Source organism: Netta rufina, assembly GCF_964035555.1.
Source record: "Netta rufina genome assembly, chromosome: 1".
In the NCBI taxonomy this organism is placed as follows: domain Eukaryota; kingdom Metazoa; phylum Chordata; class Aves; order Anseriformes; family Anatidae; genus Netta; species Netta rufina.
Genome location: NC_140123.1, coordinates 82673095 through 82688054, shown reverse-complemented (window position 1 = coordinate 82688054; position 14960 = coordinate 82673095). Strand labels below are relative to the sequence as shown.

Below are 14960 nucleotides of genomic sequence, written 5' to 3'. Positions count from 1 at the left end.
TGTCTTATACTATTATGGATTTATATATGAAACTGATTTAAAAAAAAAAAAAAAAAAAAAAAAACAGCAAAATTTGTGGACACTCACATGGACCTTTTGTTGTACTCGTGTATACTTCTCAAAGTTAGTGCTTGATATTTCCACTGTATTTGAAATGAAGAGTACTAACTTCAAGCTTATTGCAAGGCTTGGGTAGAGGATTTATCTAGGGCCAAAGAAAAGCACATGGTGGATTTCTTCTTTTGTGACTTGTCTGCATACACTGGAGTGTTCTGGATTACTGCTTTTCAAATTCTAGTATCATAACAAATTTCCATGAGGAGAGCAAAGTTCTGGAAAGGGCATAAGCAAAAATGTCATGTGTTATTTCTGCTCTGAGCAGAATAACTTAAGAAAAACACTCATACCTCCATATGTAAAAGGCAAAAATGGAATAGAAATTTAGCAGTAAATTTAAAATAACATTAGAATAGGAGTTTTAAGCTCATAAGGGAATCCAAAGACTTGGGAATGTTGCAGTGCTGAAGACACCCACAATTTTGCCCTCTTAGCTTTTAGCAGTCAAAAGAAGTACAAATGCAATATAATGAAAATTTGAAGGGAAGCTGTGACAAAGAAATGTGTGGATCTGCAGCTGCTGAGAGCCTGCTCTGTTACAGGTTGAAAAAGTCATTGGCAATACAATGTTGCTGCCCTTATCTACACTGGAGATAAGAATGAAAGGCAAAATTGTAATTAGAATGAGGATTTTGGTACAGAGCTTTGTATCAAACGTAACCAAACTACTTAGATATCACAACTGGATCACTATGTGATAATGCTCCAACAAACCTTCACTACAACCTGAGATCATGGAGTGGGATTAAGGACACCCTCATGAGCGTGCCTCCGCATGGCTCTAAGCTACTCTTAGATACTGAAGTAACTGTGCAATAAAATTAGCAATACTGCTAGTGAAGCTAGTAACAATGACAAAAATAGTCTTGATAAAACGTGCTTACAGGGAAGGAGAACCACATTGACCAAAACGAAATCCTTTTCTAAGCTTACAAGAAGGATCACACTCTTCTTCTAAGGGGTAGCTTCTAAAGGGGTAACTTCTAAACTAAATAACAGGTGGTTTCTTTCCACTAAAAAGGAAGAGCAAGACACTGATAAATTCTCTGATATTTAACATATTTAACATACTTATGCTATATTATACACATTTGATGCTCACAGGTCTTTGAAATTACTGCAAACGTGATCAGCATCTTCCTGGGTTCAACTAGTAGACTGAAATATGAGATTCAGTACCTAATTTTACAGCAATGAATGAGTCAACCTTTCACCACGATTATGCTTTTTATATAAATTGACAGTCAGATTAAGTATCTTCCAATACACACTACATACGGCAGTAAGATTGGCCAGAATGTATTAATAGCATCTGCTTTCCCTAGGCAAAACTCTACAGCCAGGCAATGCATTCCCAAAAACTAACTAGTGGTATAACAGCCTTCATAAACAATGGGGTTTGAAGCAGTTCATGAGAGGAAGCATGAGCCTCCAGAATGTCATGAGGCTGTGACAGGATGGTCAGGCTGGGTGTTAAGGTTCTGCACCCAGAGGGTGCTCAGGCATTGGGACAGGCTGCCCAGGGAAGTGGTCATGGCACTGAGCCTGCTGGAGTTCAAGAAGCAGTTTGGAAAACCCCTTCAGACATAGGGCCTGATTTTTGGGTGGTCCTGTGTAGAGCCAGGAGTTGTACTCAATGATCCTTGTGGGTCCCTGCCTACTCAGGATATCCTGTGATTCCATCTTTCCTACCCAGTGAAGTCCTCATGTCCATACTATGTCTGGGCAAGAACACATGATGTGAATTTTGTACCAACCTCTATCTCTCAGGCATGACTTGACTCTGTACCTAGGCTCAACCTGCACCACACTCAGGTGTTCTGGGCCAGAAGAACACTGATGCAAGACCTCAGTGAGAACTGCAATGTGTCTGAGACAAGAGACCAGGATCCCAGGCTGTGCTGTAGCCAGCATGCAGGGACGTGGTCACATAGCTCAGGCTATCAATTAAATAATTTAAGCGGAAGACCTATATTTCCTTGCAGCACATTTTAAGCCTCTTAGAGTCTATTTAAGAATTGCTCCCCTTTCACATGCATCTCCTTACTTTCACTGGTACCAAATCTTACCATAGAAAAGCAGTCTGCAAAAAAGCAGTGCAGTATTCCAGCTTCCCACTGAGCTGCTGGCCTTCACTGGAGTTAATTCATTTCCTTTGCAGTCACTAATCACTCCTTTCAGAGAACCAGAACAGGTTATCAAGAACGATCTAAACAGAGCTCTTTTCATCCTTGGTCAGTCAGAAAAACTCACGATCCCTTCCCAAGCTTTCATACTATGATACTGTGATTGCTTTTTCTTATGACACTGGAGCCTTTGCCTTCAGAAAATACGCTCTTAAGAGGAATCACATGTTTTAAGATCAATTTCATGGAACCTTCAATGGCTTGCTGTTTTTGTTTTAGCCATCTATTTTCTTCACTATTATCTGGAGATAAAAGTAACTATATAACCATATTTTTAATTACATAAAATATTGAATGGAAAACATCCTCTGTTGCATGAATCTACAGGTACAGTAAACAATTTTAAGCTATTAAAATGTATTTTGTTTAGTATGACATAAAATATACTTATTATACTTAAATTATACTTAGTGTGTCTGAAGTTCAGATGTACTTGATTACCATTTGTTCACAACTGGATGCTTGAGGAAGGCCAGATTTCTGTCACTCGCTGGAAAAATGATTCACCTGTTATCACTAGACAGCCAAGCAGGCGCCGAGAAGCCAGATCACAAGCATCATCCAGAACTAGCCTACATTCCTCCACTCTCACAAATAACACATTAGGTACAGAGAAGCACATCTGATAGACAAAGGAAATCACCTTGGCGTGCTTCACTGCAGCTCACCACCTTCCTTGCAGCCAGAGTTCACTGTGCAGTACAAAGGTGCTTGTCTTTGTAATAATCATTTCACATTGTACTCCTGGGTATGGATCTAAAACCACATTGCTATTTAATTTTTGCTACCAGAAAAAAATAATAGTAATAATAGAGTTTGTATTTATTTAACAACATAGCAATGTAGATCAATAGCTGACACTGCAAGAAGTGGGTGTTGGCTACACTCTAAAAGCAGCTGCTGGCAAGGAAGTGCTCCTAGACTTCGAGCGGGGCTATCATTACCATTTTCAACCCAACCTCAGAAAACAGGGCAAAAATCAGTCCAATTACCTGAAATGAAGTGGGAGAGTTAAACGACTAACAGACAGAAATTTATTTGAAAGTTTTGAAGGTATGAATGTTAAAAAGCAATTAAAAACAATCCACACAACCGCAAAAAAAAAAAAAAAAAAAACACAAAAGCTACATACAGAGTATTGACACAAGTTACAGATAAAGCTCTATAATTTCAATTACGCCAGAACAGCACGTGGTTTGTGCTGGATTACCTTTCAACTGCCCCCTAAAATCTAAATTATTTGAATATTCTGGAATGACAAATGATTTGGTAGATGTGATTACAGAGGAAAACAATAATAAGAAAAATGAGGATCAGCTCCCTTAGCGATTCCTCCCCCATGTTTCTAAAGCAGGTACACAGTACGGTGCTACAGCCTTCATTTTGAACATTTTTCCCTTGTCCCCCGCCTTCCTCTGACCTGTTTCCATCCACCCCCATCACCAGTTCCCACGCCTGCACAGCACACAGGTCTGTCAGCACAAGTGTTTGTCTGGCAACATGATGAACCAGAGAGGTTTACTTCTAACACAGATTGATTTTTCATCCTTTCATTTCAGCAGAGCAGCTGAAGTGAGATCCCAATCTCCCTATAATGTCTCTTCTGGCTCATTTTCTAATCTAAAGAAGTGCTGCAAGTCTCACAGAAGAGGAGCTAATGCAGGGTGAGAATGAAGAGTGGAGAGAAAACGGCTGGGACCATTCACAGAGCACAGCTAGCAAAGAAATGCCTTCACAGCAACCCCTTCACATGAGCTGTAGCCTCGAGGAAAGCGGGTCGAGTACATTTTAGAAAAAAAAAATAATAATAATAGAAAATTCAGTCAAGAAAGTCTGAAATACTTTTGAGAAGTTCTGGCCAAGTAAATTTTCAAACATCTCTGCACATTCCCATGCATTTGCAGCACAACTAGGAAGAGCTCAGAGACTCATGGGAACAAGCAGGACTGTACTTCTCAGCCTCAGCAAACCCAGTTGAGTCCATCTCATGGCCAAGCTCTTAAAATAGTTACAGCACGACCCATGGAATAAAGATACACAATCTATAAAAGGAATTGGCAGCAGTTCAACTCTTCGATTGTCCTCTTGAGCTGCATCTAATTCCATGATGACAAATTAAGTTTCCAGAAGTCACTATTTTCACGTGTCCAGCACCTTAAAAATGGTTGGCTCTTCAATTTTAATGACGTTCTCTCTTCCTCGACCTACCTTGAAGACCATCCCCTGTACCCATGCAATCCACCCAGCACCTAGAAGGGAGGCTTCTGGGTGAGCACAGCACCTGAAAGTTGTGGTAGTCCAATTTACCAAGTGCTCCTGGCCTACTCTGGTCTTGCTGCCCAAACAGAATGCAAACAGCACCCACAGCAAGCAAAGCACGTGGTCTGCATGCACACAGGCTGGGGACGGACAAGCACAGTGACAACCCCTTCTACATGCTGGTGGCTTTGGGTCACACTCAGAGGCAAGCTCCCCACACCTCACGTACAATCAGGGCTCTACACCAGCAGCACGGCACCTCTAGTAAGACTACTTTCTGTCAGAAGTGGTATGGATCCTGAAAGCGGGGTGCTGGGATGTGGTGCTGCCACCCGGTGGTTGGCACTATCAGAAGTGCAAGTGACAGCCTGGAGTGTTGATAGTCAGCGTAGGTGTGAGGATGAGCAAGTTGCCTGGTATCCGAGTGCACTGCAGTCCTCCACCTGCTAGCCCCCACCTCCTGTGCACGCTACGATTAGGGCCTAGCGTGGGTCAGCCTTCTGCTTCTGAGGCACCTTCAGCAGTTCCTGGCCTACACTCCATACGGTGTCTGAACAACAAAAAAGCACATGCAACAGCAGCACAGGATCGTGCTGCATGTGCATTACCATCATCAGCTCTCCAGGAAACGTGGATATCTTCCCTGAGCTCATGTAGCTGCTGAGGCAAAGCCCCAGATGAGACAGATGGTTAGCATGGCAAGTGTCCCCGAAGCTCACGGCCAGCAGATCAGCAGCCATTGCTGGTGCTGGATGCAGCAGCACCTGCTAGCTGTAGTCACACATTAGCTGCATGGCCACAAGCTACCCATTCTGTGTTTGTCATTTCATTTATTCTGCTTATGAGGCAGCATGTTGGAGCCAAATTGGCTCTGCTTTCTTTAGCACTGCCTAATCTTGACTGCAGTCTTAAGCGCGCTCAGCCCTTTCTTCTTTTCGCATAGCCAGAGATGTTACCATGTAAAGGCACAAAGGACTTCACTACGTAGGACAAGATCAGAAAAAAAGTAGACTTGAGGTGTATTTTAAGGATAACTTTTTAAGGCACAGGACTGTCTCAAATCCAACTACAGAATGAGCAGATATCTTCCCTTTCCCTAGTATTTAACTGTTATGTATATAATAAGAACATTTTAAAGGTAGCAGATTATTATTTTTTTAAAACACAGGTAAAAACTTCAAAAAGGATATTATCCTTTTAAAAATAGAAGTTAACACATTTCTTTAATTACTCTGTCTTCACTTTTTTTTTTCTTAAATGAACCATCAAAAACTTGTTGCCTGAAAAATTCATCTGCAGTCCTCCTTTCAACCCAAATAACTAACCAGTGGCTGTCAAAAATACATCATCAAAAATACATAGGCATTACAAGAGAAGACAATCATTTGGAAGTAATTTCCCAGGATGTAAAGCTGAGAACAAAATTTGGACGAGGCACGGAATATATATACATATATACATATAAAACAACTATTAACAGCAGTTTTGATAATTAACTGAAGAATAAAGTTAAACAGGGAAATGTTAGATAACATTAGCAGCTACCAGAAGCGAAACTGAGCTGTATATACTCAGCTTTGTCAGTCTCATCTCCTATGGCTATTGTTTTAAAATCCCACTGATGCTTCTCTTTGTACACACAAAGATTACTCAGACACTAAAATGCTTCTACTATATATCAATAAAATACTTTTGTCTTTGGGTCTTTCAAAGTAAACCATACTAATAGTGCTCCACAGGCAATATGGCACAATCTGTCGTTGATTTGTTACTGAGGTCATTAAACCTATTATCATTTCAAATAACATACAATGAAGTTGTCATGGCACTTTGAAGTTGGAAGAAAAACCCTCTAATTGTGGTAGCAGTGTTTTTTTATTGTTTGTTTTCTTTTCATAACCTTACTGGTTCAGATTGGTTTTCCCAACTCCAAAGCTAAGTCAGCGGAGATGCCACTGCTAAGCTTCTACCTCCCACACTCATGACGACAACCCATGACACAGTTAAATCCCACAGTTCCCTTTCCTCCAAGCTTCATTAATTTTGTATTTGTTTTGCTCAGTCTACGTTGAATGCTCCCTTTTCTGAGTTGTTTCCTTTTGACCACCATTCCATCTCCAGCAGTATTATTCTCTTTCTCCCACAGTACTTAGGAGCTATCTTGGAATCGTTCCTTAGTAGAAATATACATTAAAAATAATAATTAAAAAAAAATAACCCACATTCCACATTTCAGATCTCTCTTCCTTTTTTCTCTGATATCTACAGAGGATACTCTAGGCAGTGCAACTTGCACATGTGCTCCGCAGCCCCCGGACATATCTCATCCTGTCCCGTTTCTGGTTCTTCCTTCTCACTCATTGCCCCAACCTTACCTGCTCTTGCTCCTGCATCCTTTCTTCCCTTGACATAACCGCTTCTGCAACACTGCACAAGCATACTTCTTATGCTTCCAATTACGAAGCACGTTTCACTCTCTTTTTCCTCCCTTTCTACTTTCTCCATTTCTTTCTTTGAAGCTCAAGTTCACTGAAATCCTAAAGCAAAGATTAACTGTTCCACATTTCAAAAAGACACCCCCATATCGCTGTGCTATTAATCACTCCTGCACTCGGTTACTTTGCTGCTACTTCTCTCCCTTGCTCCTTCAGCATTTCTTTAACAATTCAACCACCCTTTTTTTCCTCTGTAGGTAAGGTTTGTCAACCTCTTCCTATTACCCTCAGGCAACATCATATGGCATCTCCTATTCTTAAATTAAAATTAGAAACTGAGTGCTCTTCTCCCTCTCACTTGTCCCAACGCCTTATTCCTTCTAGCGAGCTGTCAACACCTCAAACCCTAAACGGTAAAAATAAAAAAGCAAGAGACACCTAACCATCTTCCCTGTTGTACATGTAGGCACCCTAAAATGACTCTTTATCCTATTCTCAAAGTCTGTACGTGAGGCTTTTTCTTAAAAAGTTACTTCTTCCCCTTTTTCGTAACTACCAAGCTATTTGGTACTGCTGTACTTAAGACAGATGTAAACATTTCTCCTTCCTAGTTAGCTGGAAATTATGCGTATTTCTCTACAATCTTTATTTGAAGTCACTTTGTCTGGCATTATTAATCTTTTTGAATCACATCCCAGAGTAACTTCACTTTGCCCATCGTGTTCATGCTGTTCTCTCCCTTCCTAATCTTCCATTCCAGAGCTTGCACCATTCCTCACATCTCCTTTCTTACCAACCTGTCTTTGCTTTGTGCCACACAATACACCAAGCTGCTACCCAAAGCCAACTTGCCACTTCAGTAGAAAAACTAGGGAGCATATTACAGACCCCCAAAGAATTCACATCTACAGTATTCCACAATAAAATTAAGTTCTTCTAGGCAAAGATTACTGAAGTCTCAAGTGATCTTCCCCACTGCAAACAACACTGTGCATACTACAGAGAATCTTATCTGAACATGTATTATGTGGGAAATTAATTAATTTATTAATCTGTGAGAGACAGAAAAGATACTCAATAAAAGGACCAGTAAGAACCTTTATGTTTGTTAGGTGACAAATGGAGAAGAAAAGGAGGTACAGTGGGAAGCATCATACCCATTAACTCTGCCATTTTAACATGGAATCCACGATGTATTTAAGAATTCACACACAAGGAATAACAGTGTACCTTTATTTTAACACGTGCGCTGCACTGATGCAGTAGATACAACGCCAGAAGGTCTTCTCTTTGCACAAACTACTATCAATCAATTTTAAAATATTTAAATCACATTTCTAGGTGGAAGCAGCATTTAGTGCAAAGAATAATCAAGAAAACCCTAATGTTAACTATATCTTGGGAAATGTTTGCATACATAGGTGCAGCGATCGTAGCTGTTTTCTAACTGGCCTTAAACATGGAAAACTGATCAGCTATTGCAGTTTGCATTTGAAAACTTGAACACAAAGCAATTTGTTTTCCTTAAAAAAACAAACAAAAAAAAAACACTACAGCAACAAATAAATAGACCGACAGTGTGTACATACTTGTCCAGAATTAATTCAGCATCTTAAAAAAATAAAAAATATATATAATGTTCAGGGTTTGCTGAATTGCTTTATACTACTTCTATTACTTTTAAAATCCTACATTAAAAAGTTTACACAAACAAACAAAAGAATACTCCAAGCCTCTTTTTATACTGTATCGGTTGAAAAGGAAAGGTTTGCAAGCACTGCTGCCTCTGCCAACACTTAATTCAGGTCCCCTGGTCATTCCAGATTACAGAATGTCCTTGTACACTCAGCACCTCTGTATTCAGGTAGCATTTATGCTGAAGTGCCAGCCTTGGTACAGCAAGCCAGCACAGTATTAAGTCATCTTCCAGTTCACAAGTTTCTTTGCTAAAAACAACCACCCCCACGTGTTGTGACTGACTTCTAGATCTATCAAGCTCACTCAGGAAAACATATGCTGTAAGCCCCATCTTATGAATGCCTGTGTGCTTAATACCACCTACACCATTATCACACTAAGGATCAACAGCAATATTCATGCTTGCAAAGTTAAGGGTATAAGTAACTGCTCATAAGACATCTGCGTTTGTTTGCACCTGTAAAATATACCAATTGTGGTCCTGTATCATACATGATGGGTTACTATTTGATCATAGGCAGTAATATCAAGGTATTTTCTGGGATGGATACAATAGAGTTAAAACATTTAGGGAAATGCAAGACACTTTTCTCTGCCCTGTTCAGAAGGAGGCTCTGCTCTTTGGGACTACACAGGCATACACGGGCCTTAGGCCATGGAAGAACTGTGTCCCATGTGTATCAAGGAATCAGCACTAACAGGAATCACTTCAAGCCATTAAGAGGGAAGAACGCTTCTCTTTGACTCTCCAAACTAAAAGCAGTTTAACAGCACAACTGTACATACAAAAATAATTATACAATTATGCTCTAAATAAAGGGCAAATTTTTACAAGTTTTCCAGTATCACTCAAATTCTGTATGGGTTACTGAAAATTCATCAACAGTTTATGTATGTGGGACACGTAAAACTCTTCTTTATGTATGATTTAGGAATACAGATCTTAGGAGTGAATTTTGTTTTTTCATTAACACTAGTATTTTAGTTTTGTGGGAGGAAAAATAAATCAACTCTCTACAACAAAACAAAGAAAATGTGAAGACTAAGTGTTGAAGGGAAAAAAAAAAAAACAAACATCATTGTAGTTCAGGATTAGAGTGCTTTGGGATAGTGCACTTTTTATTCTACCTTGGTAATGTACAGAAGTGTACAGAATGGTTATATCCTTCCTACCTCCTCTGATGTGAAATCTTTTAAATGTTAAAACAATGTTTTAGTCAGTACTCAAGCACATTCTTACAAAAATATAGCTTTTCAAACAACATGATAAACAGTTTAAGAAAAATGTTTTCTCTTTCAAAACAAAACTACAGTGTAACCTAGCTTCCACTGATAATTAAATTGCAAGTGGTAATTCAGCAAGAGCCTCTCATAACATGGTCGGTCTAGACCAATACAATCAGGCCATACACTACTGAAGTGTATCTATTTGCCCCAAAATATTCAAGAAATACTGGTGCACGTGAATCTGTAACACATCCACATTTCTCTTCCCTGTTAAGCAACCCTTCCTTCTTCAAGAACCTAGTGCTTATGAGAACCCAGCTTTAATTACCGTGCTGTAAGAGTTCAAAGTACCTCTATAAACTACTGTTAAATCCACATCAAAATCTCAAAATCTAAGTAATTGATAGGGTAGCAGCTAAAGATGTCCATGAGGTGAATGGTCAAAGACTCTTTTCTCCTATGGAAGAGATTACAGAAATATCATGAATGAATGAAACTACAGTAAATAAAATTTAAAATTAGTTTTCTTCCCTTTGCAGTGAAGGATTTGGGGTATCCTTTCAGAAGTTGTTTTTGTTTTTCCTCCACCCTTTTTTTTTTTTTTTTTTAATGTTATGCCCATCTTCTGTATATGGAAGCACTGCAGTGTTCAATTTTAAGTATGAAAGAAAAAACTCCATCCTTGAAAAACACCATCAGTTAAAGAAGTATCTGGTGAAAAACAATCAAACAAACAAAAACTCCATGGACCACCCTCAGGGATGAAATGCTCAAGATGTCTTTTTTAATCAGTTTGTGAAGAACTACAAAAACTAAAAAGGATCACATTCTAAAGGTTCAGTGCATTCAGCAGCCATATAGTTTTGCTGCTTACTCATCTGTAAGTTGACTTTCAAAAATAACACCCTAGCTCATCAAAATATACATTTTCCATTTGCTTTTAAATTAAAATAATAATAAAAAACATTTAAAGAATTCACAATCAATAGCATGACTAAGTTTCAGGATCATCTACAGCATATAATTTAAAGGTTCAAGATGCCAATATGCAGCACGTGGCAGGCCTATATGCTCCATGCAGCATGTACATTTAGGATAATCTTGAATAATCTTGATGTTCAGACTTCAGTTTATTTCTTCCAAATAGTGTAGAATACCCACCTGGAGAAAATGAGCAGTCAAGGAAAAAAAAAGTAGGTAGTACATAGTTAAATTGGAAGTAATTCTTTTCACTTATATTTTAATTTTGAAAACTTCTTATAGGTCATAAAGATGGGTTAGGCAAAAATCTCGAAAGTGAAATCTCTCTGGATCCTCTTTTTTGCTCACCAGTTTAAAAGAGGACCCCATTTCCACTGAAATAGAAACCCTTTGCACACCCGTGTTTCCTCATCCCTGCTGCAGATTTTCAGGCTGTACATTTTGCATTGCAACCGCTGAACAAACTACAGAATTACTTCAGGAAGAACAATTAAAACTGCAGCTCTTCAATCAGGAGTTCACCAAACTGGGATAACTCTTGCTTATTTACTTGATAGCAATCTTGAATAGGAAAGTGACATCCAGCTGACAAATTTGTGAGGCCCTACACCAACAAAATCAGACACATGAGTAATACTGAGATGTTCAGTAGCTGAAACAAGTATCTTACTAGGCAATCATTTAACTGTCTACTGGATCCCAACTGCCTCAACAGGGGTTCTGCTGAATGCTCACTTGAACAGATGAATCTAAATTTTGGCTTGGTTTTTCCTCTGTAAGCTTCTATGGTGTTGGCTTCAGGTGCCCAAATACTTTTCAAAAAGCAGAACTTTGTCACCCAGACTGAGCTAGAAGCAAACACCACGGAGCACCTAGCAGCTGTGTGACTACTCTCTTTGCTACTCCTCCAGTGGCATATGGACCTTCAGCAGGTGCATAATTCCAGCAGCTTCAAAGGAGCAGACAGGAAGATGAGACATGGACATCACCTTTTTTAGAGCTATGGCAACTGCTGCAGTTAGTCACAGATTTCTGGAATTTAAAATTTAGCATAACCAATATAGACTCGCATAAAGATATATGCTCCTCTGTTTACACAATGAGGTCACACATGCTTCAGATGGGAACCTGCATGTTCATCATAGTGTCCTGATGGAGACCTCAGGGACAAATACACTTTCCTTAAAACAGAGTTGACTTTTATGTCAATAGCTACTTGAATTTCAGATGAACCCCAAGGCAACACTAGTAAATACCAGAATTTCAAGCAGCTGTTACACACAGCTACTATTCTGGAAGTAGGGAAAACAAGCAACTATAAAATATGATAAGATTGCTTTAGCATTTTTGGCTGCATTCAGGTAACCATAAAGCTAATTTTTGGTCAGATTATGAAAATGAGCATTTGCATAAGTCAAAAGACTCATACAATTGCTCAAGAGATTTCAGGCACTAAATGAACATCACGTAAGTGACTTTCTGAAGAAAGAAATAAAACCCTTATTTTTTAATTAGTTCTAGTAATTCTACCGTAAGCAACCACATCTCTGTCATCCGTGAAATATCACGTAGGTACAATCTTCTATTGGGATTCATACTTTCTGTTTCAAAATCTACGTTTCAAAAAAGATGATAACATGTACTCAAAATGCAGATAAATGGATATCAGAAGTCCAAAACCAAATTTATAGTCAGAGTTAAGAAGGTGTATTATATACATATATATGTATTTTTTTTTAAATATGTATCTTCCTTTGGGTTAATCTGAAGTCATTAAATTACTTTAAATATTCTTGTATCTACACTACTATATCATAACGTTCTTAATTTAGTCAGAAAAAGCAAACTAAAAGAGCTTGCCTCACTTCTCTAAGAACTGCTCACTTTCAAGCTCTGTTATACCTATTTAATGGTTTTCTTTTTTTCTGATAAAAATATTTCTTGTCTGCCAGCCTACATACTAGAAATAAGTGCATTTTTCAAAGGAAAGAAGTACAATTTTCTACTTAATTCATTTACAGGCACTTTGCATATTTAAGGCCTGCAGTTGTGAAGGCAAAAGGATCTTAAACAATTTATCTGGTTGTAAATTACAAGGGTAAGTATCTTCATATATATTTTATTTCACTGTTTCCTTTTTGTCTTGAAAATGTTAAGATCAAATCTGAGTTTCGATGCAGACATGAAAATAATGAGAAACAGGAGCTTGTTATAGTCAGTATGGTGTCCAGAACAGCAAGCTATGGTATTAAACAGTATTGAGATTTTAGACAGAGAAGGAAGGCAAAATGAACACATGAAATAGACGAAAGGCTGTGTCAGAGTTTCACTGACTTAATATATTATGGATAACCAGATCCTGGAAAGACTTCTTGTATTACAAAATGGACAGCCACAGCAGGCATTACTACACAGAAGTATTTCCTGGGAGATCACAAACAAGTGGCATGTAATGTTGAGGGATGTTTTGAAACAGCGAAAATCCCATGGCTTGCTATAGCTGAGCAAACCAAGCTACCAGGGCAACTATGAGAAGTTCCCATGACAGTGTTCCCACATCGCCCAATTGAGGAATTCAGAAAAATATTGTTGCCAGCAGCTGGCTTCAAGGACAAGGTCTATGTGACTGCTAATCACAAGGGGGTTGTTTTCTTGCAGGTGGGGTTGTTTTCTTCTAGTTGTTTGTCTGAGTGTTTTTGACCAATAATCTTGAGTGAGACACTATCCGCTCCTGTTAAGTTCACTATAAAAGTTAGGCTATTTGGGCAATAAAATGGAGCATGATCTGACTCTACTGGTGTCTGTCGTGCTTTCGGCCATGCTTCCTGCAACAATGTAAGACCCAAAGCAAATTGAAACACAAGAGGGAAGATCAAAATGCCCCTTTGGAGCTCATGGCTTGAAGCTGTAACTTCCAGCTCCTTGTATAGGTTGCCCATCACCCACAAAATGAAGAAGTTCTGAAGAGTTATTTTTAGGAATGAGAATGTTGCAGAGAAATGTGTGTACCTCCCTCCCACCACGTGGAATATTTTTTCAATATCATTAATTAATAATGTTTGTTATGAATCCATTTTTTTTTCTATTAAGATCTACTTTGAGACTTATGTATGATGTCAGTTTATTAAGGGTTTTGCAGGGAACTGGGGAAGAGAGAGGAAGAGATAGGTGGTTTTTTGTTGTTGTCATTTTGTTTTGGTTTTGCGGGGGAAACGAAAACAAAACAACACAGTCTCATCAGAACTCCTGTGCAGCATTACCCTCATCATACAGTTTACTCTACACTGCATAAGCAACTACTCAGCAACACTCCAAAACATGAAGAAAAACACAGCTTGCTCTTGAAAGGTGCTGATCATTTCACTACCTATGAATTTATGACATCTTTAAAATATAATTTCTGCAACAATCTTCAAAAATAAAACTGCAGCTTTTTCATAGCAAATAAACTATATTAATAGTGTTTAAGTTAGAAGTGTTTTCTTGCATTCAAATTCATTACCTCCAAGCAGTCTAGGCTTGCTCAATTTATTAAAACACTCTCTACCCTTTTTCAGTCTTTAAGGATACAATTCCATGTAGGAGGGAACACACACAATCTCTTTTGAAAACTCCACAGGACAATAAAGCCTGCTAAGCTGTTCTTCATACAGAGTCAAGGCATCGGTCAGATTGATACAGTTTCCCTAAAGAAAAAAGAAAAGTCCTGGTTATAATAAAAGCAGCAAAATTGCAGATGAATATGTATGCTGACATCAATACAAGGCTCCCATATACTTCAAAACCAGACACACGCAGTTCTTAACATTTAATATTTAAAGTGAATATTGAACATTTCGTCTTCATCCTGCATGCAGCAAACAACAATTTGTAACTTTGCAAGAAAGAATAAATATAGAGGGAATTATCTATATTCTCATTAGCAGAAGCAACCATTACATTAGCACTTCTAGTTAAAGTAGACCACCACGTGTTGTTTACCTTTAACATCTACCCAATAACTACTTTCTTTGTGATCGCTTACATGTATCCGTAAACAGTATTACAACATCCAGAT

At 38.5% G+C, this 14960-nt stretch overlaps 1 protein-coding gene across 2 annotated transcripts in view; it reads right to left on the bottom strand.

The window, feature by feature from the left end:
- Positions 1 to 10684: 10684 nt before the first annotated feature.
- SMS (spermine synthase) overlaps positions 10685 to 14960 on the bottom strand; it is a 45086-nt gene continuing 40810 nt past the window's right edge. For both annotated transcript variants that reach the window (XM_084305899.1, XM_084305898.1), the window contains 2 exons: positions 14474 to 14589; positions 10685 to 11083 (listed from right to left, as the gene is read on the bottom strand). In XM_084305899.1, coding sequence (XP_084162025.1) covers positions 11053 to 11083; positions 14474 to 14589 — 147 coding nt within the window. In that variant the 3' untranslated portion in view covers positions 10685 to 11052. The remainder of the gene's footprint in view (positions 11084 to 14473; positions 14590 to 14960) is intronic.